Raw genomic sequence first — 24,008 nt, 5'->3', positions numbered from 1 at the left:
TTCCGCTGGCCGCAGTGACGGGCGTAGGTAATTAACACACAACGGGGGGTGCCTAGTTCTGGGTTGCTCAAAGGGGGTAGCGGGGAAAGGGATGGCATTGAATGATACTAGATAGATACTAGAGCGACTGAAGTCAGTCAGCCAAAGTGGCTATCGGCGGCAACAGGGAGCTGAAGGCAGCTAAAACAGTGCGACAATTGAAAACTTTGCTCTTAAGTGTTTTTTATGCCCTACCGTAAAATGGGGCATAGGCAGTATTTGGAGTTGTTTGTCAGTTAACTAACTAAATTATATAGAATAGTTAAGAATCAATATATATAGGATATTCTCAGAAAGAAGATCAACCTGATTCCTCGTCTCGCTAACCTGTCAATTTAAATATAAAAAAAATAACTTGGCTCTTTGAATATTTTAACAAGTGTATCGCATTACAGCGTTGCCACCCTGCAAATCATTAAATATATTCCAATGTAAGCTTATAGTATTACAGCGCTGCCACCTTGCTTATATTGTTAATTTTCTGCCAGCTGGGTAAAAGATAAAATAAAAATATTGCCAGCTTGTTAGTCATTCGATATTTGGCAGCGCTGAGCAATATTCTAAAATAGTTCTTAGTTTTTATATTTGAAAGGCGTTGCGTCCGTCAGTCGATCAGTCAGGACAATCAGTCAGTCAATCAGTAAGTTAGTTAGTCAATCATTCAGGCTGTCAATCAGTTAATTAGTCAGTCAATCAGTCAGTTATTCAGTGAGTCAGTCAGTCAATCAGTCAGTTAGTCATTCAGTCACTCAGTCAGTCAATCATTCAGTCACTCAATCAGTCAATCAGTCAGTCAGTCAACTAGTCCGTCACTCAATTAGTCGATCGTTCAGTCAGTCAATCAGTCAGTCGGTTACTCAATCAGTCAGTCAGTCAGTCCGTCACTCAGTCAGTCAGTCAGTCACTCAATTAGTTAGTCTCTCAATCAGTCAGTCAGTCCGTAAGACAGTCAGTCCGTCACTCAGTCAGTCAGTCCAACAATCAGTCAGTCAGTCCGTCACTCAATCAGTCAGTCAGTCCGTTAGTCGATCCCTCAGTCAGTCAGTCAGTTAGCCAATCAGTCAGTCCGTCAATCAGACAGTTATATACATAAATTCCTCTCACCAAATGTAGAGTATGTACAAATGTGGACAGGTAATCCTCTTCCAGTCTTTTACCTTTTCAACTGCAACTTTCCACATGTTTTACTGCTTTGTGTTATGTGAAATTAATTTAATTGCTAGTGTATAAAAGTTTCGTTGTAGCTGAAATGGCTTTTGTTGAGAAATGTTTTTTGTGTTTGTCATTTCAATTGTTGCTCTTTTTTTTTGGGATTTCATTTTTGTCGTACTTGACTTTGGCAGTGCGCTAATTATGACATTTTTCTCTCGAGCAATTACTGCCAAATGCTTGAGAGCACATTCTACATTAAGTAGCCAATTCACCTACCCTACCCCCCCCCCCCTCACCCGGCCAGTAGCTAATACCGCCCCCCCCCCCTGCCCCTTGCCCAACTGCGCTAGCTTGCCGCTAATTCACTTTTCATTAGAAATTAAATTAAATGATTATTTTTAAACTCGATTTGCAAAATTACATCTAGTGGCTTTGGCATTAATTGTTGCAGCTGATGAACGACTGTGCATGATATATGCACACACATGTGTGTGTGTGTGTACCTATTTTTATATAACTTTTATTTATGTTTGAAAACTTGGCACAGTTTTTCCCACAGCCAAATTGCAGCATGACGCAATTGACACAGCGCGACGAGCGCTTTGAATTTTCTCGCGCTTTTCTTTTGCTCTTTTTTTTTTGATAGTTTTTCTTTCGGGGCTTGTCTTCTGCTGTGCGATTTTTGTTTAAATCGTTGGCAAGCGAATGGCAAACTAAATGTGCAGCAACAAATTAGACGCTGTGTTCATTATACTGCAGCTATTTCGCAGGCATTTTAATTACTTGCAAATTAATGGCGCATATTGCGTATACGACGCATTGACCACTAAAAAGAAAATAAATAAATTCTATTACTTGACGCACACGTAACGATTGCAACAAATCAAAAGATTAAAGGAATATTACTCATTATTATCCGAATGGCTATCATAAATATATTTTAAGCCATTTTTTTTCGGCTGAATCAGCTGCCAATCATGAACGTGTGTTTATTAAATAATTAGACTGCGAGCCAACTTATCTCTGCGAAAAGCAACTACAACATTTTTGTGCATAAACAAAAAAACACGAGGCAATTGGCAATTGGCAATTGGCCGTTTGTGCCTGGTGAATAGATATTTGCCATAACCATAACGAAATCAGGAAGCGAATTAATTAGACAATAATATTATTCTTGAAAATAGTTTAAAATTAGACAAGTAAATATTTAATAATATTTAAAGAAATTCAAAATTATTTTCCTCAGAGATATATTGATTACTTTTTCAGAATTGGAAATAATGTCGAGCATTGAAATAATTTGTTTAATGCGTCAGATGCTTTGGACGTAAAGTTTTTATTTTTGAATATTTTTTGTTCTTATCTGTTTTTAAATATGAAATTTTTAAGTCCCTTATGGAATTTTCTTTTTCAAAGTTTTCAAGTTTGAAACTTTGTATAGTATTTTTTAAAAATTTCATGTTTTACCTGAAAACATGGCATAAATACGTGATACTTGCATCTATAATATTATTAATACTATTTAAAAAAATTGTATTATTAGACACAATTTAAAAAATTTGATTTTAAAAAAATGCTGTACAGTTTTTTTTAAAAAATTTGCTTTTCTTTCTGACAACCTGCACTAAATATATAATATGATATTTATTCTAATTCCATTCTATTTATTCTTATCCATAATATTATATACATTTATCAGAGCTATTTTATTCTTATACATCACTCTAGAAAAAGTTAAAACTAAAATTTTGTTTTACATTCCATTTAATGTACACATTTCATACACATTCACTACTTTGAAAATCGTGCCAGTTTATATTGACTGTCATTTTCGCCAGACTCAAACAATTTATAACTCATCTCAAGTGTTATAAATCTGAAAAAGAAACAAGAAAACCAAGCCCAACGAAATAAAGATAAAAACACGCTGCGGCACTGGGCATATGCTGCTTGGTCAAGGCATCGACTATTATTGAATATTTTATTTTGCATTGCGAGTTGATACACACACACACAGGCACACACACACACACGCACACAGAATACACACGTATATGGGATAGATGTTGAGCCAAAAATTACAAACTCAGCTGAAAATGATGGCACGCAAATGTTCAATGAACGCCAAATATTGTCGAGTGCGAGCCGCACTTGAGTATTTCGCCCGAGAAGTGAAGGTGCGCGGCCTGAGAAGCGCAGAGAAAGGCGCAAAGATATATGTGGCCATTGAGTGGGGGGAAAGGCCACTCGAGAAGCGGCGCGCAAATTTGTTGCCAACTTTTGCGGGAAAAAGAAACGCCTTATACATGCTGTCTGTGTGCGTGTGTGTATCTGTGTGTATGTGTGTGTGTGTGTATCTGTGTGTATGTGTGTGTAGCGCACTAATTTGCTGCCGTCGCGCTGCTGCCGCTTGGCGTTTATTGTGCGCAACATTTTTGCATATTTATTTTGGCGATGGCTGTTGGTTTTTATGAAGAGGTGGAGAAAGCATCGAAAGAAGGACTGTGCAAGGACAAATGTACGAAGGGGACATAGGTTTTTCTTAAAACCCCGAACCCATTGAAAATGGATAGAAAGGGTATAATGCGTCTGTGCAAATGTATGTGACAGGCAGAAGGAAGCATCTCAGACCCCATAGAGTGTATATATTCTTGATCAGCATCAATAGCCGAGTCGATCTAGCCATGTCCACTCTTCAGCTTTTCCGTCCGTCCTTCCGTCCTCATTATTTAAAAGGAAAACTTGGTGGAGTATTTAGTTTTATAAACGCCAAGAAAAGCTGAAAAATTCGAATTGGGAACTGATATTTGTGGCTTAAAGAAAAATAGGGTACATAATAGTAGAAAATTATGCTATATAACAAAAATTTTAGACATATATATATCTCTTTATAGAGATTGACATAATTGGCAGACAGACTGAAGAACAGAGCTTGATCTACTAGACAGTTAATAAGTGCTTTATAGGTTTGGTCTAAAAACTTTAATAAATAAATAAAACTATAAAATAAATAATAAATTCATAAATATATTTTATAAAAGCTGTCATATATACTTTTACGTATAAAAACTTTAATAAATAAATAAAACTATAAAATAAATAATAAATTCATAAATATATTTTATAAAAGCTCTCATATATACTTTTACGTATATATATTATGTATATACTTCTACTCTTATAAATATTTTCCAAGTTATTTTCAACAAAAAAATATATCTAATATAATAAAATGCATATATATATATTTGATTATAGCTATATTCTTATAAATGTTTTCCAATTAGTTTTCCACAATACCATTCCAGCATTCAAAAACAAAGCCACAAAAAAAATGAAACCTTTTAACATTTTTCTGCAATGTTTTAACAATAAAGCGCAAAGCTTTATTGTGGCTCGCTGACCGCGCATGAACTTTGACCGTAAACAAAGACATCTTTCAGCTGCTCTATACACATTATATATGTATATGTATAGATATATATATATATAGACTTTTATTTGCTGCACATTGTTGTGCTAGCATATTATTTTTGGCATTATTAGTTGGCGGAGGCATGTTTAATGCGCTTATCGGGCACGGCAGCCACAATGGCAATAAATGGACTTTATTTTGTCATTAAATTGACAACAGAATGGCCGCAAATTCCGCTTACCAGCGACTCGCAATGCAATTTGAGACCAAAATAACATTATTTCAATTAATTGCATCAACAGTTCGAGCATTGCAAAATTATGCATTCAAGTGAAAACGAAAAGGTTCAGAGCTTCTAATCAACACAAATGCATACACAAAATAAATAATAATATTCTAGATTATTGTGAAACACACACACACACACACACACGCACACACATGTATGCAAAAAGTTAATTATGCGCAAATCGAAACCAAATGTTTTCGATCAACCAAATGGACAAGATGTCGAACAAAATTAACACTAATGAAACAAATGTAAATCAAGCCAAAAACTGAAACACGACGCGCATTAACGCGCATCTCAAACTCGGAATGAGCAAAAAAAAAAACAAAATATTAGAATAGTTCTTGTCAAGGAATTTAGAAAACGATATACCCTGTGGCTATGGAATATATTCTATACATATTCCTATATAAATATTCTCCGGAATAAATTGTGCATTTACTTGTAATGCAATTTTCAGCTTATTCGGTTAACGTGCGGGTTTATTTATACATTTTTTTTTATATTTTTAAAAAAAGCCAATATATTTATTAGAATAGAAAAATACAACACTTTAAATATAAAAGCTAAATAAAATTGTAAGATATATAAATAGAAGCCTTATCCCTGATACTTTAAGACTCAGAGAATAAATTAAGAAGTTTTACTCAATTAAATTGAAAATCTTTATGAATATTCTTTTAAAAGGGATAAATACCATCAGCAAATCCAAGTTCGGAATTTCGTTCTTAAATACAAGATTCGAATATTTAATTAAGAAAATTAACTTTTATTAAGATTAAATATTAATTTAAAGAGTAAATATTCTTGTTATAAGTATTTGGTACTTAATCCAAGTCTTTGTATGCTTTTTTTTTTTTTTTTGGTAAAATTAATGGAAAGATTTCAAATCAAGAATGGTTTATACTGATATTTTAATATATATTCTTTATTATATATAATTTATTAATGAACTTTCATATACATTTATATTTTCATATTTTCTTTTTTCGTGTAACTTTTCTGAATCTGATTAGGTTGATCTTTATGAACTGTGTCTTAAGTTTCGTTTGTTTACTGTTTGTTAATATTATAGTATATTATTGTAATATTATCCCTTTCTACATTTATATGCTCAACCTTAAAGGGCCCTGACTATTTATTTTCTAACGCCTGGCCTGTGTCATTCTGGAGCAAAACTAAATCTCCTATCTCTACTTTGAACCCTTTTAACATTTTTGTCATAAATTGATTTTGGTTTAATGTTTGCCATATCTAACATTATCCCTGCTCTTTTGTAAGCTACTTCTAATCCATGCTTAAGCCCCTTGAAATAGTCATCTATATTGTAAAGCGGATATAGACTATTATTAAAATCTACGAGCTGCCTTGGTGACCTACCACGGTCTTAAACAACCACATGAATTCTATCCCAAGCATAAAGTACAAGAAATAGACTCTTTTGTGTAAATGCTTACGTTATAAAGTTAAAGCTACCTTTTGCTACAACACATTTCCCCAACTTTATTATACCCACTTGGCGCATTTTATGGCAACAGGGTATAAAAAGCAAACGCAACTCGCTGGCGGCGTGCAGGGGCAAGGACACGCTCCATTTAATGGCCAACTGTCCATTTGCCATCAAAAACATGCTGCGACAGGGGCAGGCGGGTTGTTGGTGGGGGAGTGTGTGCAAGAAGAAGCAAAATATACATAAATTCACATTAAATATAAAATACAAAAAACACATTTCAAGTGCTCGCAAAAGCAAATGGCTAACAAATTATTTTTAAATATTAATCAGATTTCAGGCAATCATTTTTTCTGTTGTTCTCTCGCGTTTTTTCCCAGCTTTTCGCCAAATGGAATTTATAATCTTTCATTAATTTGGCGTGCTTAAAAAATTGTACTACATTTGCGAATCAATAAAAGGAAATTTTGTAGCGCTAATTTGCTGTCTGTTTGATTTCGCGCCTTCCTAAGTGCCACGCTGCGTATGAGCAATGCACGATATCTGGCCACAGAGCAGTAGCTGATCGAGATCTATGCCGGCGAGAGCCAATAAAATCAGACAAATACTTCGATCAGATATAGCTCCATAAATGCCTGCTACTGCTCCTGACTTTTGAGCGGCACAAGGGGCAGCGCGGGGGTTGAGGGGGCTGCGAACCAGACGCTAACGCAGACACAAAAGCAGACGCCGCGTCGACGACGAATTGCTCAACGTAGGTACATTGCAAGCGATTGGCAACGACTGCCCAATACTCTATTCACAATTTTCATATCGAGTCGCTTGAGTTGCGCCTAGGGCTAATCGCTAGACCACAAGGTCAAGGGTTTGAACCCTCGCTTGAGTTGCGCAATGAACTGAATATCTGATCACAAATTCAAGTGCTCGAACCAGCGACTTTTAAAATTTCAATAGCCCCATCTTTACCTGCAGAATTAAGTGTCTCTAGCTCAAAAACTCTGGCAGGTCTATTAGATTCCTTCAGCTCACCCGCCCCTTTGTGGGCATGCTTAAAAACTTTCAACACCTTGTGTGGGACGAACATATATTGCCGCTTGTACAGACAACTGAACCCGCAATATGCCCTCTTTCCCTTCACGAACAGAGCATTAAAAGTAGAATGAACGCGAGCAAAAAATAGACAAAAAAAGAGGGCAAAATTTCTTGCCAAAAAGGCAAAGTAATTGTGAATCGTAAAACTCGCACAGGCATATAAATGCTATACAGAACACAGCTAGCACAAAGGCAAACTATTTTATATTTCTGAGGGACGTTTCGAAATATTCAGGAGTCATTCGCGTTTGCTGCTGCTCACAGTTCATTAGCATGCTAACAAGCTACTTAGCAGGCAGTTTAGCCACTTGGTAAATATTTGACATGATAGTGGAACCACAATATTTCCAACTTAGTTTCATGCAACATTTCATATGATCAGCTGAGTTTAAGTAGAACTACATTTATATTAAATATCTTTATGCAACTCTACAGCCATCGATAGCATAGATACATGTTTGACACTCTTTCGATACTATCGATAGGCAGCCCAAATCTACTGACCACATAATAAATTATGAAATTACATCGATAGACAAAAATTTGATTCGGATTGAAGCCTAAGCAAGAGCTTGTTTTGATAAGAAGATAGCTTCACTAGCCTTAGTTTTAATCGTACCTATTATATTTTATAACTTTTACTGATATCGATAGGTTTCAATAAACATTAACTATCGATACCCATTGATGTCTACAGTACGAACTGAGTTAGTCATAAAAGATATAAACATATTTATCTATTTATTTAATTTTATTAAACCGCATTAACATATATTGGAACTGGTCGAACTGGTCGATTACTTTCGATAGGCGGCAACAACAGTTGATTGTGTGTGTAGCCTAAATAAATTTGTCATGACTTTTAGCTATTCATGCTATGAAAACTAGCTTTCGTCTTAATCAAATCTCTTTCTTCTGACTTTTTACTGTAATCGATAGTTTAACAATAAACCCCATCCATCGATATTTATCGATAGCTACAATAAGATCTGATTTTGGCATAAATGAATTAAACATATTTAACCATTTATCTCTTATTTATTTATAACTTATCATCTGCCCCTCGCACTTCGATAGCATATTTTTAATTTATTAATAGCTTTTGCTCTCCCATTGTGTGTGTGTTTGACTGTGTGTGTCTGTGTGTATTGTTGTGTGTGTGTGTATTGTTGTGTGTGTGTGTGTGTGTGTGTGACAGCCGTGTGAACGCCTTGGCCCCTTGTCAGGCGTTGACGCGTCGCGCTGTTGATGATTCTGGCGATGATTAGCAGCGAAACGACCCGACACATTACGCATACGCACAGTTGACTAGCCATATTCCTTCCCCTTTCGCCCCCCCCCCTCCCCCACTTCCCCTCTCCCTCGGGCCATGTGAGTTAATTGACGGCAAGTGCACTTCCATTTACTTTTATATAATTGCACACAAGCGCAATTAAACAGCTTGGCACAAGCCGACATTTAATGTTGGACACCAGACGGCTGCCAGCCAGGATATGGGCCACCTTTGACTAGTTCTCCCCCTCCCACTCTACCCCGCGCCTTCACACTCTGCCCTCTCCCCTCGCCCCTAGCCGGCTGGCATCTTTTGGCTGGCGTTTGTCTTCGTTCATTGCGCCATAAAAGTCGTAAATTGTAAACGCTTTGTAGGTCATTGCTGCCGTGCTCCGCCAGCAGCTCCGCCAGCTCCCCCCCTCCTCCCCGCCGGCCTTCCCCGACCCACTCTTTTGTAAGTAACAAAGCTAAAAATTGATGCGCTCCACTGGCCGGTCAGCCAAATGGCGCCAAAGTTCAAAGCTCGAACCTCGGCTGCAGTTGTATGGCAGGATGAGTGGCACGAGGAGGAGGAGGAGGAGGAGGAGGAGGAGCAGCAGCAGCCACTCAGTGGCTGGACAAGCTCGGAGATAGTAGGTCTCGCAGCGCAGTAGCTCGTTTATGTCTCTGGGTTCTCGGTGCGGTCATTTGTTGTTGATGGCATTTGCCGCTGGTTGCAATTTTATTGCAAATTGTTTGCAACCCAATTATTTTTTTTTCTTTCATTTTTTGATTTTTTTTTTTGCGGCCATGCAAAATGCAGAGCATGTCCTCAAAAGGTTGGCCGAACTGGCATTGACTATAAAACAAAATGTTGCTGCAATGCAGCGAGCTTGGCAGCGAGCCTACAACGGGGGGGGCGGGGGGCGGGCAGGAGTGGGACGGCCACGCATAACCCGTAAGTGGCAACATTGCATACAACGTGACGTGGCACGTGCTGTTGCCTGCAACCTAAGCGAGGGTCGAGCCTAAAGTTGCAGCAAATTATTAAAAACAACATACTTAAAGTAATCAAAAGTGCTTCAGCCGAAAGAAATAATGGCTACACCGTAGAGAAATAGACTTCGTATCGCTCTTTTATCTTCTTAAGCGACAGTTGGGCGATAATTATTATAATCCATTATTCATCCAACGAGAGCTCAAAGAGAGCGAGCTTTTTTAACCTTAATGCTAAAAAGAAATGGAAATAGTAATCTAAATTGTATATCGCCCACTTATCGAATTCTTATCACCCAGACGATACACTATTATGGTGTCGCCAAACCCTTACCAAAGTCTCTCAGGCAAAACACATTGCCAATTCCCCCAAAGAAATCTCACAAAAGTTTAGCAAATATAATTGCGAAGGTAGGAAAGCGATAAAAAGGCGATATAGCCAACAATATGCAAAAGTAATTCGAAGTATCGCCTTCTTATCTTCCAGGCAAAAACAGTCATATCTCTTAATATATATATAAATACTCTAAAGCCTAAATCAAGCAATTAAATTGGAAGATAGAAAGGCGATAAAAAGGCGATACCGATACTTTTAGAAATATCTCGGCCAAATACTGTCCGATTTCCGAATTATATACAATATTGGACTCGTAAGGATCAGTACTATAGATTGGCATTAAAAAAATTAAAATCTAAATTTTGATCAAATCGTCCAAAAAGCAAGAGGTTACAACACTTTTTTTCAAAATCTGGGTCGGTTCGAAAATCAAAACTTTTTTGATGATTTTTTTGTAATATAATTGTAAATATTGTCTGATTTTGAGATGTTATACCTTTTTGAATTCGTACGGATCCATACTATCAATTGGCATTCAACCAAATTCGAATCGATGGGTTAAAAAAGTTGTTGACCAAAAAACGATTCGTTTGTTAAGTCAACCTTTTTTGATGATTTTTTTGAAATATCTCGGTCAAATAATGTCCGATTTTGAAAATTTATACTATTTTGGACTCGTAAGGATTAGTAATATCGACTGGCATCAAAAAAAAATAAAATCTAAATTTTGACTCAACTCAACCAAACGTTCGGGTTCGGTTCAAAAATCAAAACTTTTTGGAGCTTTTTTTTGGAATATCTCAGATAAATTCCGTCGATTTTCGAATATTATATCTTTTAGAAATCGTGCGGAATCCTACTATTAGCAATCAATCAAATCAATTCGCATCAATCGACAGAGCTGCAACCAACTTAAAGTACACATTTTCCTCACAAGCCAAAACTGCATATCACGCTTATTATTTATCACGAAAATTAACCCCCGCCCCCTGCCTTATCTCTACCTTAGCCTTACAAGTAATTTACAAGATATTTCTCAAGCGCATCAGCAGCTCATTCAAAACTTGAAAATGTATTCATGCCGCTGCCCTCGCCCCACACACACACACACACACACGCGCACACACAGACATGCCTAGGTATTTATTGAAATGCATGGCATGCATATGCCAAAAACAATGCGGAGATTTGCACACACACACACACACGCAGACACACACAAACTAACACACACACATTGAAGCAGAGACATGTCAAATTTACAGACAATTTGAATATGCCGCACAATGCAAGCGTCGAGTGTTTTGTTCTGTTTGGATTTATTGTTATATTTGGATGTACATACATATGTATGTATATGCGCACACATAGTATATTATATAAATACATGTGTTTGGTATCTATAGCTGCCCCTCGAGCATTGCTAAAAGCATTAGCTGCGTGCTGCAAACATGCATACATAGATACGGCACATGTGTGTGTGCGTGAAAACAAAACAAAAGTTTGCAATTAATTTGGCACACATTGCTGCATAATAATTTTTGATTTTTTTATTTTGGCCGTCGCCCCACTGCGGCAATTGAGTAAATCCGTGGCAATTGGCAATTATACAAATTTCGCGCATAGACAATTGCAAATGCCAGACGTAAATAGATTGTAAGCAGTGTGCACTAGGTTAGGGTTGAAACATTTGCTGCGGCATGCGTGCGAAAGAGACGGCCTGAGCTAGTAATTCGGACTGTGATTGATGAGCCGCTAGACTCCAATGATGTGCCCACTGACAGGCAACAAATGATTCATCTGCGGGCCCAAAGTATGTAGCTGTCCCACACACACACACACACACGCATACGCATGTCATGGGTAACGTGAACTTTAACTGTGCAGAGCATTTACATTTGAGCTTTAAGTGCAAAGCTTAAAGCGGCAGACAAATGCATGCAAATAAATAACTCCCATAATGCTTACGGGTAAAAGGAGAGAGAGAGAGAGAGAGAGAGAGAGAGAGAGAGAGAGTGAGAGAGTTGCTGCGTGTGTGTGTGCGTGTCTGTGTGCGACAGCAGCCATCACCTCGTAAAACTATCAAAGCGCAGTCGGCGTTAACGTTGACTGCGCTAATGGCAGCGCGCTATAATATTTACCAAAACCCAACACAACGACACTTTATCCATGAGAGCTGCAGGTGTCACAAAAACATGGCGCGCACGCACACTCACACGCTCCTACACATATGCATGTGTGTATATGTGTGTCTGTGTGTGTACAAGGAATCACCGTTGCGCGCATTCCATAACAAATCCCGCGATACAAATCCGCATAACTTCAAACGTTGCCGACGTCCACGTCGTTTATTTGTATAAAATTAGTTTATGACGCGCTAAAACAAAAGGCGCACAGCCGCAACACACAGACACACGCACACACGCACACAGCGCTTCTAAACAGACACTTTAAAAGCGCTTTGGGCGCAAAGTTTATTATTTTAATAATTCGTTATATTTTGGCGGCTCTTTGACGCACAACAACAGGGCCAGGCAGACTGCACTGTATGAATCGAGCATGGCAACTATTTGATCAAGTGGTTAACCACAAATTTACAGACAAAAACTAAATGCATGCCAGCGATTTGTTTACATTTGTTGTTGTTGTTGTTGTTCTGCTTTCAACATGTGTGCGTTATTAATTGCAATAATTGATGCCCAATGTGGGCGTATTTGGTTTTTAGCTCTTTTGGCATCTGTTTGTAACGTGCCTTTCAAAAAATGACACTCAAGCGCCATCTGGCGTATATGAGCGCATAACATGCACAAGCGATAGTTGCGCGCGCTACGCTATCGATAGTTGCGAGTTTTAAATTTAAACACTGCGCATAAAATTCAATAATAAGGAAAGAGAACTACTCTATATTATAATGCATTTATTTCAAATACAATTTGGAACACTTGTTTTTGATCATCATCACCTTATACTTAAATCAACTGAATATGTGACACGGCGCCACATCCTCAATTTCCTGTCCGTCCAGCGTTTTTATTTGGCATTCGCATAGAAAATGCACAATTTTCCGTTCCGCCTGCCGTCGCTGCTCCGGGCCCAAGCCATCGAGCAGCATTTGCACTTTGCTCAACAAGCTTGCGACTGTTGTCTGCGCCGGCGCGTTGACCGCCTGCTGCAGCGCCTGCAGGCAATCCTTGGACTGCTGCAGCACAGTCTCCATATTGGAGATGACGGTGCCCATTAGCTTCTCGGCGCTGGGCACAAGTTGATCGTCCGCCAGGATGCTCTCCATCAAAGTTGATGAATCGCCCGTAATTTCTTCCGTAAGGTTCTCCTCCTCTTCGTCCTCTTCCTGCTCCTGCTCCTCCTCCTCGTCCTCCAGCATGACAGGCATGGAGCTGGCCTGCTGAGCCTCTAGAGATTCTGTGTGTGCTTCCAATAATTCATGCTGTGCCAGCTCATGCTCTTCGAGCGGCATTTCCATTTGCACATAGTCCATATGCGCCTTCTGTTCCGCTTCGCTGATCACCTCGAAATCATGCTGATCCTCGTACTGCAGCTCATCCTCCAGCTCATCGTTGTCGTTGTCGTTGTCCGTGCTGTACGGATAGTCCGCGCCCCAGATATGCTCGCCCGCCGCCGGGCTAAGGCTGTTGATTGTCTGCTTCGCCTGGCAGTTTTGCGAGGTTTTCGGCGGCCGGCCGCGTTTCTTGATATTCTCAATTATCAAGGGCACGCCCTTGCGGAAATGCCGGCCCAGAAAGAGCAGATCGTTGAAATATCGCCAGGTGATGGGCGCCGCCGGATTTATTTGATTATTGCGATATTCGCGGGCGAAACGATCGCGCAGCTTCTTCCAGCGATTGTAGCACAGTTCCTCTAAAAATCAAATACTTATTTTTATATATGGAAGCTCATGATAATCCTGTTTAGCTTACCGGACACACTCAGGCTCTCGGAGATGGCGCGCCAGGCTTCGTTTTTGGCCGACAGATTTTTGGAAATGCGTATTTTGTGTCTGTCGTAGAGCACCGGATGCAGTTTGACCAGCTCGATGAGCTGTTGGCACAGCTCAATATCCCCGGGATCACCCTCGTAATCCTCGTCGCGCTGTTTCTTCTCCTGCTCCTCGGGGCGGATGCGGCGCGGCTTCCTGTGCCTGGGCTCGAATTTCATGCCATCGAGACTCTCGTGCTTCACCAAACCGTGTTTGTAGTGATCCTTGAGGAAGAGCAGGCGCGGAAACATGTCCCAGTAGGTGGGGCTGTCCGGGTTCTCCTGGAACCGGCGAAACTCCTTGCCAAACCGATCGCGTATGCTCTTCCAGCGCGTAATGCAGGCCCGTTCGCTGGCGCCCATTTTTATTGATATGGTTTTCCAGGCTGCGTCCTTGTTGGCCGCATTTTTGGCACTGCGCGCACTGTCCTTGTCGTAGAGTATCGGATATTTTTCTATCAATCTAATTAACTCTACGTCGTTCATTTGTTTGTTATTAGGTAAAAAGCATAAACAAATTAAAAAAACTGCTTTTATTTATTTACTATTTTGCTCGTAAGAAAACAACTCTGCTTTAACCAGGGCTGCAACTGGTAATCGATATTAAATGCATCACGGCCTTTATTCATGTAATGCCGATACTTCCAGCGCTATGAAGTAAAATCGTGATAGCTGGCCACACACAAGTACCAAGTACCTGGCCACATGGATACGCGTATTGCATATTTCTGCTATTTTTATAACAAATAAATATAAATAAATGCACTAAGTGAATAGAAAGCAGCAGTGGACAACAAACTGCACAACACACACGGCAACTGAAGAGTGAAAATTGCAACAAAATTGCTAGACCAACGAGCGTGAGTGTTGGTGTGTCGGCTTGTGTGTGTGTGTGTGTGTTGGAATTTGCAAGTGTGTGTTCGGAGATCAGCCAAAAAAAGCCGACATCAACGTACGGGCACAAAAACAGCAAACGCTGCGCCCATTTTTTGTTGTTGATTCATTAAATACGATACACACACGCATACAAACCAAGGGGACAGCGAAAAGCACAGTCAACGCGCGTGTGTGTATATTTCTTTTTTACTCATATGTATGCATGTACGAATGCCCGTGTGTTGGTGAGTTGGAGCAGTCAGTCCAGCAATCTCCCCCATAATAAGTAGCCGACTCTCACACCAACACAAACGCATTCGCAGCAGCAGAAGCAGCGACTGCGACAACGGCAGCAGAAGCAGCAGCAGCAAAGAAACAGTTACCGCACGAAAGAGCGCCGCATTCACAACCGGAGCGGCAAAGGCAACGTCATAAATTTGTCATCGCTTTTGGTTATTTTCAAATTAGGCACATTTATATTTGAAATCGACTTAGTAAAGAAAAAATCAAACACATTAAGTCAAGATGATATTGCTGGAAATCAATAATCGCATTATTGAGGAAACGCTCCTGGTCAAATACCGCAATGCACAGGCTGGGTAAGTCTTCTTCTTTCACTTCTGCGCTGTCTCATTCGCTCTAACTGTTAAATTGCCCCCATTTTTTATTTTATTTTTATCTTTTCTCTTGCGTTGGCCCTTGTTATCAATTTTCGTTGCGATTATCAGTATAACACACACACATGCCGTTAGCGGAGCCTTACAAATCGGGTGTAGTTCAAACTTGGAGTACACGCATGCATTCTAATCATACGCCTTGGTGTGTGTATGTCAATGTGTGCGTGTGAGTAGTGTTTGTGTATTCTCCCCCTTCTCCCATGGCCGCCCGCGCAGCATTTGTTAAGTCATTTATCGCATCATTGTGCAATATCCCCAGCTCAGTTATATGTCATAAACCTCTCGCACACACACACACACACAGAACAGAAATGCACTTGAGTCATCGTCGCAATCACAGAAATGCCTTTTTGGGCGCCGGCTGCCAAAGCACAACAAACTACTCGATGGAGCCAAAGTGGCATATTCCGGGATTAATCCCGATTTGTGTCTCAAATGCTCCCATATTAATAAATGGACGAACGGCATCCTGTTTAATCCTTCATATTAAAACAGATGACTTGTGTTTGTGTACAGTTTATCAAATCTGTAATACTCTGTGGAGTCAAAGTGGCATATTTTGGGCCTTTCACCTAATTTGTGTCTCAAATGCTCCCATATTAATAGGTGGACGAACGGCATCCTGTTTAATCCCTCATATTAAAACAGATGACTTGTGTTTGTGTACAGTTTATCCAATCTGTTATACTCTGTGGAGTCAAAGTGGCATATTTTGGGACTTTAACCTAAGTTGTGTCTCAAATGCTCCCATATTAATAAATAGACGAACGGCATCCTGTTTAATACCTCATATTAAAACAGATGACTTGTGTTTGTGTACAGTTGATCCAATCTGTTATACTCTGTGGAGTCAAAGTGGCATATTGTGGGAAAATATCCCAATTTGTGTCTCAAATGCTCCCATATTAATAAATGGACGAACGGCATCCTGTTTAATCCCTCATATTAAAACAGATGACTTGTGTTTGTGTACAGTTAATCCAATCTTTTATACTCTGTGGAGTAAAAGTGGCATATTTTGGGACTTTAACCTAAGTTGTGTCTCAAATGCTCCCATATTAATAAATAGACGAACGGCATCCTGTTTAATACCTCATATTAAAACAGATGACTTGTGTTTGTGTACAGTTGCTCCAATCTGTTATACTCCATGGAGTCAAAGTGGCATATTGTGGGAAAATATCCCAATTTGTGTCTCAAATGCTCCCATATTAATAATTGGACGAACGGCATCCTGTTTAATCCCTCATATTAAAACAGATGACTTGTGTTCGTGTACAGTTGCTCCAATCTGTTATACTCTGTGAGTCAAAGTGGCATATTTTGGGACTTTAACCTAATTTGTGTCTCAAATGCTCCCATATTAATAAATGGACGAACGGCATCCTGTTTAATCCCTCATATTAAAACAGATGACTTGTGTTTGTGTACAGTTAATCCAATCTGTTATACTCTATGGAGTCAAAGTGGCATATTTTGGGACTTTCACCTTATTTGTGTCTCAAATGCTCCCATATTAATAAATGGACGAACGGCATCCTGTTTAATCCCTCATATTAAAACAGATGACTTGTGTTTGTGTACAGTTAATCTAATCTGTTATATTTTATTGATTTAAATTTACGTACACGCAATTTATGTCTCATATACACTCCAATATAAATTGTTAATCGAACAACACAGTGTATAATGCTCTTTATATAAGCAGTTGCTTGAAACTGTTATACAATGCTATTCTTCATGCCTTAAATATCGCAATGGGAGTCGAACAAACGTGGAACACTATCCCATAAATTTTTTGTTCCCCTGAATAGAATCCTTATTAATACCACATACAACCATTTTAAATATAGTTCGTAGACATGGAAGGAATTTAATTAACACTATTTTTTTAATATAAAACCTGCTTCATTAATCATACAATATTTCTGTTGTGTGTACTATAATCATGCTGGCATGCGAGCGATAAGATATTGAATGGAAAAAAGTAAACTGTTTATTAATGTGTTTTTTTTTCCTTTGCGTATTATTTTGCAGACTCAAACCAGAATCGATAGATATACGAATAGCAGACTTCGATGGGGTGCTATATCATATGTCCAATGTGAATGGTGATAAAACAAAAGTGCGGGTGCGTGTTCGATTGAGTTGTTTCTCTTTTAATTTTAACTATTGATTAACAAAACATATTTTACAATATTTTATAGATAAGCATTTCGCTTAAGTTCTACAAACAGCTGCAGGAACATGGCGCCGATGAGTTGCTGAAACGGGAATATGGAAGTCTGCTGACCGATACGGAAGAAGGTGAAAATATATATCAAATTGCTATAAAACTATATATAAAATGTTATGCTTTTATTTGCAGGTTACAATGTTTCTGTACTTATTAATCTAGATGATATACCCGCGGATTGGGAGCAGATTGCAAAGAGAATTGGACTGCTGAAGCGCAATTGTTTTGCCTCAGTGTTCGAGAAATATTTCGACTTTCAGGAACAGGGCGAAGAGACCCAAAAGCGAGCAGTCATCAACTATCGCAACGATGAGACGCTGTACGCCCCATTTAAGAAATTACCTAGAAAGTTTTATATATTAACCTTGATCTTAATCCACAGCTATGTGGAGGCAAAGCCTGATCGCGTCACCGTTGTGTTCAGCACCATCTTCAGGGACGAGGACGATGTCGTCATTGGCAAGGTATTCATGCAGGAATTGAGGGAGGGACGACGTGCATCCCATACAGCGCCACAAGTGCTCTTCTCGCACCGCGAGCCACCCTTGGAATTGGCTAACACCGATGCCAGAGTGGGCGACAACATTGGATATGTTACTTTCGGTACGTGATTCCCTGGATCTCTAAAATATCGTTTTCCCTAAGGAGCCAAAGTAGCACATTTTGAAGTCCTATTTCGATTTGTGTCCCAAATGCTCCAAGACTATTTTATAGACGAACGGCATTCTGTTTAATTCTTCATATTTAAGCAGTTACTTGTTTCGTGTACAGTTGTTCCAATCTGTTATACTCTGCGGAGTCAAAGTGGCATACTCTAGGAACGCATCCCAATTGTGTCTCAAATGCTCCAAAACTAACTAAAAGACGAACGGCATCCTGTTTAATCCCTCATATCAAAAAAGATGGCTTGTGTTTGCATACAGTTGATCCAATCTGTTATACTCCATGGAGTCAAAGTGGCATATTCTGGGAAAATATCCCAATTTGTGTCTCAAATGCTCCCATATTAATAAATGGACGAACGGCATCCTGTTTAATCCCTCATATTAAAACAGATGACTTGTGTTTGTGTACAGTTAATCTAATCTGTTATACTCTGTGGAGTCAAAGTGGCATATTCTGGGAAAATATCCCAATTTGTGTCTCAAATGCTCCCATATTAATAATTGGATGAACGGCATCCTGTTTAATCCTTCATATTAAAACAGATGACTTGTGTTCGTGTACAGTTGCTCTAATCTGTAATACTCTGTGGAGTCAAAGTGGCATATTCTGGGAAATTATCCCAATTTGTGTCTCAAATACTCCAAAACTAACCAAAAGACGAACGGCATCCTGTTTAATCCCTCATATTAAAACAGATGACTTGTGTTTGTGTACAGTTGATCCAATCTGTTATACTCCATGGAGTCAAAGTGGCATATTCTGGGAAAATATCCCAATTTGTGTCTCAAATACTCCAAAACTAACCAAAAGACGAACGGCATCCTGTTTAATCCCTCATATTAAAACAGATGACTTGTGTTTGTGTACAGTTGATCCAATCTGTTATACTCTGTGGAGTCAAAGTGGCATATTGTGGGAAAATCTCCCAATTTGTGTCTCAAATGCTTCAAAACTAACCAAAAGACGAACGGCATCCTGTTTAATCCCTCATATTAAAACAGATGACTTGTGTTTGTGTACAGTTAATCTAATCTGTTATACTCTGTGGAGTCAAAGTGGCATATTCTGGGAAAATATCCCAATTTGTGTCTCAAATGCTCCCATATTAATAATTGGACGAACGGCATCCTGTTTAATCCCTCATATTAAAACAGATGACTTGTGTTTGTGTACAGTTAATCCTATCTGTTATACTCTGTGGAGTCAAAGTGGCATATTTTAGGCAAATCTTCCAATTTGTGTCTCAAATGCTCCAAAACTAACGAAAAGACGAACGGCATCCTGTTTAATCTCTCATATTATAACAGATGACTTGTGTTTGTGTACAGCTTTTATATATTGTTATACTTAAAGATTTATTCTGTTTATCTGAACTTTAAAAACTAATAACTTTCTGTAATTTATATCTTTGCAGTGCTATTCCCTCGACATACCAACAAGGAGACACGGGATAATACTATCAATTTAATACACATGTTCCGAGATTATTTGCATTATCACATTAAGGTGAGTGTCAGATCAGACTCTTATCGCTGGTATTTCCATTATAATAAACTATTTCGATTTTATATAACAGTGTTCAAAGGCGTACATTCATTCGCGCATGCGCGCAAAAACCTCAGATTTCCTCAAGGTGCTAAACCGTGCAAGGCCCGAATCGAAGACTACGGAAAAGAAGACTATAACGTGAGTTATATACATATATTAAACTAGATTTGTTTTCTCAATCACAATAATAATACTCTTTATTTGCAGGGGGAGAACATTCATACGCAAAGAATGATGCGCTCAGTATAATTAGTTGTTTTTATATATAAAAAATATAAAAATAAAATTGTGTATTAAAAAAAAAAAGAAAAGTAAAAAAAGAGATAAACCGCAGAATTTTGGCAAATGTTTCCACAACAAAATGGTGAAAATAAACCCAAACCGTAAATGCAAGTAAGAGAAAGTATTCCAAAATAGATAAATCTAAGCCGGAGCAAGTTAATGAACAATGATGATGAAAATATAAATAGTTATGCGTTATTTAAATTGTATGTGACTGTGTGTGTTTGTCGAGTCAGAGAATATGTGGAACAGAATCAGCGTGAAAATTTGTTAACAGTCAGCGCCAAAAGTCAGCGTACACATTATATGTATATCAAAACTAAAGAATTGTCAAAAGATGAAACATTTTAAACTAATTGCCTAATAAATCTAAGTGAAAAAGTAATGTCGCAAACAATACCAATCTGTTAATGTCGCAATTGTCGTAATGCTGCCCAAAATCAGACAACCCAACTAGCCTGTATGTGTAGAGAATTAAAGAGAAAACAAAACACAAAAATCAAAAACAAAAACTACTTAAAGAACTTTGATACATTAATAAATCCAACAAAAAAAAACAAAAAGAAAGAAAGAAAAACTAATTACAATCCAAAAGCGAAAATATAACATAAAATGAATAAATCAAATGTGTGGACTGCGCTCTAGTTTTATTATCATGATGTTATATATAAGTATATAAGTTGTATAACAGATTAGATCTTAAATTTAACATTCTGCTTCTCGTTCATGCTTTCCACACTAGCCTGCAGGTTCAGATAGTCGCTCTGAATGCGCGCACAGACTGCAAGAGAGTTGAACGGATTGGGATCGTGTCAGGCAATAGGCAGGTGAATATATATATGTATATACTATCAGATATATTTAAAATTAAATTATATGTATATATAGATCCTACTTACATTGGCAGTGGTTTCTTATATAGGATTAGTATAGAAGTACAAATTTATTCCAATAGTGCGTATTTTTTTGGTGTTGTTTTGCGTTTTGTAAATTTATAGAAAGGCTCTAGGGATCATCATATTGTTCCAATTTGATATAAGCAAGTGCTGTGATGATAGAAAAGTGACAGAAGTGAGTGTTATTTATATAGTTGTAGTTCAAACATTCGAATCGTATAAATACAGTGAAAGCTCTACCAATTGACGCTTAATACTATTGCTTGCTTTTCGAATATTTTATTTTAACTTCTATATAATATTTTTAGTTAAAAAAAAAAGTATGCTTAATTTTATTACTTGTAGCCCTTGCTGTTCGCTTTAGCGAGCTTTCACTGTATTTATAGCTAAAACTAGCGTGCACTGCATAGGTTCAGACAGGCTCGAGGAATCGTTAATCATATTGTATATACACATGCGTGAGTCTACGATAGAGAGAGGAAAAAAAAAACTAAACCAAAAAAAAGGGCTTGGTCTCGCATTTGGGTGACAGCGGAAGAAACTGGGGCGCGTACAAAGTAATACACAAATTTCGTTAAATAGCTGCGAGTCGTAAAGTCGTATCTGAAAGATACTCTGTATATAATTATATATAGCATTTTTGTACCTTTCTGCAGATCCATATCGTCCATTTCGGAGTTTTTAATCTGTTGCAATTTCTCGCGAAACTTTTTGGTTATCTGTTTGCGTTGATAATCGGCTTCGATTTCCTGTTTGGTGCGCGGTATGCGAAAGCGTATGCAGCAGCAGACCATTATCACTGCAAATACCCAGTATTTTTTCGAATTTCATAATAATAAATACCGTCAACACACTCACTAATACTCATTAGTATGCCCAGCACGGAGGCTATGATGTGCCAGCGCCGAAAGCCGCCAATGGTGATTTTTTCTAGCCAAGCTTCCTTTGGATCTATGTCAAAGATATCGGTATCGTCGTCCATTCTATATTTTTTCGCGCAGGTATTTACTGTTAGCCTTGAACCCGTGCCCTATTTAAGCGTCAATTTCACGTCCGGCTGCGTTGCCTGGCCAATTCGGACTGTTCACTTGGCCAGGAACCAAGCCACACTCAATATGCTTTGGCTAAACTGGGTGCTAAAAGCATACACAAATGAGCTGGCCATTGTTCTAGGGCTACTTGCGGCACACCCTGTATGGGAATGTGTAAGAAAAGTGTAAAATAACAAATAAGGCAGGTGGAAACATGTTGAAAGATTCCCAAATACCCTGGAAACACTTTGATCAATCAGTATTCGGAAACTTTCTTTTTCGATTAAATCGGAAACTTTCTTTTTCAATTAAATCGGAAATTTTCGAATATCTAATTTTTCAATTAATATCGGAAATTCTTTCGAAAATTCATTTTTCAATTAATATCGGAATTTGATTCGAATATCTAATTTTTTAAATAATATTCGATTAAAATTCTTGATTATTTATTACGTGATTCATGATTTAACCAATTCTGATCATCATTCTTTAAGTACTGGGATTATTTACATTCATCTTGTGTCCTAGAAAACAGTGTAGCCAGATAATTTAAAATATTTTCCAAACAGATATGCCAAAACTTGTTCTTCATATTTTAAAAAGTGTAATTTATCAAAGGATTAAAGAGGGATTTGTTCGTATATAGCTTTTTTGAAAACAGTGTGACCAGTTAAAGTTATGTTTTCATCCTAAAGGATAATAGACAATTGATCACACATCAAGAGTTTCTTATCACAAGTAACTCAACATTTTCTAAACAGTTTTTACCATTTGCCTGATTGTAAAAAGTATTAAAAACCATTAATTCATTTAAAATCCTCTCCAACCAGTGTGACCAGTTTAATTTCAAAAACCATGTCAACAGTTAGGCTACACTCAAGACCAATATACCCGATTAGCCCATAACTGAGTGATTCCTAGTAATGCTAGACATTTTCTCCAACAATATGGGCCTTTTGTGCATATGCGAAGTGAAAAGGACAACGGACGCCCACCAGAACTGGGCGCGGTTAGCCGCATGCCAGCACAACAGGACACAGCAATTTTGCATACTAACAGGGCTACCAGAGAGAGAGAGAGAGAGAGGGGGGGGGGGGGAGAAAGAGATAGAGAGTGACTTTATAAGTAGCGACCGTAACCCCAACAGGAGACAAAATGCTGTTGGTTAGTTACAAAGGAAGCCACATGCTGGGCGCACCCAGCTCGAGGAGCTAACAGCTAGGAGCAGAAAACGCCCCGCTCGTTTGTTAGATATTTAATTTGTTGACTTTTTGCCAGCTTTAGGGTGGAGGGAGTGGGAGGAGCAGGGGCAGCGGAGCCAAGCGTGTGTTTGCCTAATGACTGTGGCATTTTCAGTCTGGCGTGCTTGTCGCGGGCGTTAAACATTATGTGATTGCAATTACAAATATTGTGGATAGATGACCTTTATTAATTACAAAAAAAAAAACGAATAATATTAATAAAAGCATGATAAGATACTGGGGAAAAGGCCAAGATATATGACAAGTATTACAAATATAGGGAGGCATACAAATTTAAATTTTCCAAAATTTAACGAATTCTAATTTTATTTTAATTTATTTCAAAAAGTTATAATTTGCCGTCGATAAGTTGGGTAGGGACTTTCTTTATTAATATTTTTCCGGTCTAAAGTTTCACTTGAAATAAATCTAAAATATTGGAACTAAGAAAATTGTCCGGCTAAAACAGATATTTGTGTCCATTTGTAGAGTTTACACTGCATTTAACAGCCAAATCCTGAACAAATGAGTTCAGAGGTTC

General features: G+C 38.3%; 3 protein-coding genes across 3 annotated transcripts; 1 reads left to right on the top strand and 2 right to left on the bottom strand.

The window, feature by feature from the left end:
- Nucleotides 1–12,926: 12,926 nt before the first annotated feature.
- LOC135429936 (uncharacterized) lies at nucleotides 12,927–14,619 on the bottom strand. The gene is made up of 2 exons (XM_064684436.1): nucleotides 13,957–14,619; nucleotides 12,927–13,897 (listed from the first exon to the last, which is right to left on the bottom strand). The coding sequence occupies exons 1-2, from the start codon at nucleotides 14,498–14,500 to the stop codon at nucleotides 12,996–12,998; spliced, it is 1,446 nt and encodes a 481-aa protein (XP_064540506.1). The 5' UTR covers nucleotides 14,501–14,619; the 3' UTR covers nucleotides 12,927–12,995.
- A 134-nt stretch (nucleotides 14,620–14,753) lies between these two features.
- Arpc2 (Actin-related protein 2/3 complex, subunit 2) lies at nucleotides 14,754–20,696 on the top strand. The gene is made up of 8 exons (XM_064684440.1): nucleotides 14,754–15,489; nucleotides 17,605–17,698; nucleotides 17,775–17,874; nucleotides 17,936–18,122; nucleotides 18,186–18,406; nucleotides 19,884–19,975; nucleotides 20,046–20,155; nucleotides 20,225–20,696. The coding sequence occupies exons 1-8, from the start codon at nucleotides 15,416–15,418 to the stop codon at nucleotides 20,250–20,252; spliced, it is 906 nt and encodes a 301-aa protein (XP_064540510.1). The 5' UTR covers nucleotides 14,754–15,415; the 3' UTR covers nucleotides 20,253–20,696.
- Nucleotides 20,697–20,927: 231 nt separating this feature from the next.
- On the bottom strand, nucleotides 20,928–22,310 carry LOC135429942 (transmembrane inner ear expressed protein). The gene is made up of 4 exons (XM_064684444.1): nucleotides 22,054–22,310; nucleotides 21,842–21,994; nucleotides 21,199–21,345; nucleotides 20,928–21,080 (listed from the first exon to the last, which is right to left on the bottom strand). Exons 1-3 carry the CDS (start codon nucleotides 22,175–22,177, stop codon nucleotides 21,305–21,307), a joined length of 318 nt encoding a protein of 105 aa, XP_064540514.1. The 5' UTR covers nucleotides 22,178–22,310; the 3' UTR covers nucleotides 20,928–21,080; nucleotides 21,199–21,304.
- Between the last annotated feature and the right edge of the window lie 1,698 nt (nucleotides 22,311–24,008).

This window comes from Drosophila montana, unplaced genomic scaffold, assembly GCF_035044405.1.
Source record: "Drosophila montana isolate Dmon_TW-CO22-7 unplaced genomic scaffold, ASM3504440v1 contig_2747_1, whole genome shotgun sequence".
Lineage (NCBI taxonomy): Eukaryota > Metazoa > Arthropoda > Insecta > Diptera > Drosophilidae > Drosophila > Drosophila montana.
The sequence above is the reverse complement of the archived record's forward strand: the minus strand, read 5'-3'. Positions and strand labels throughout refer to the sequence as shown.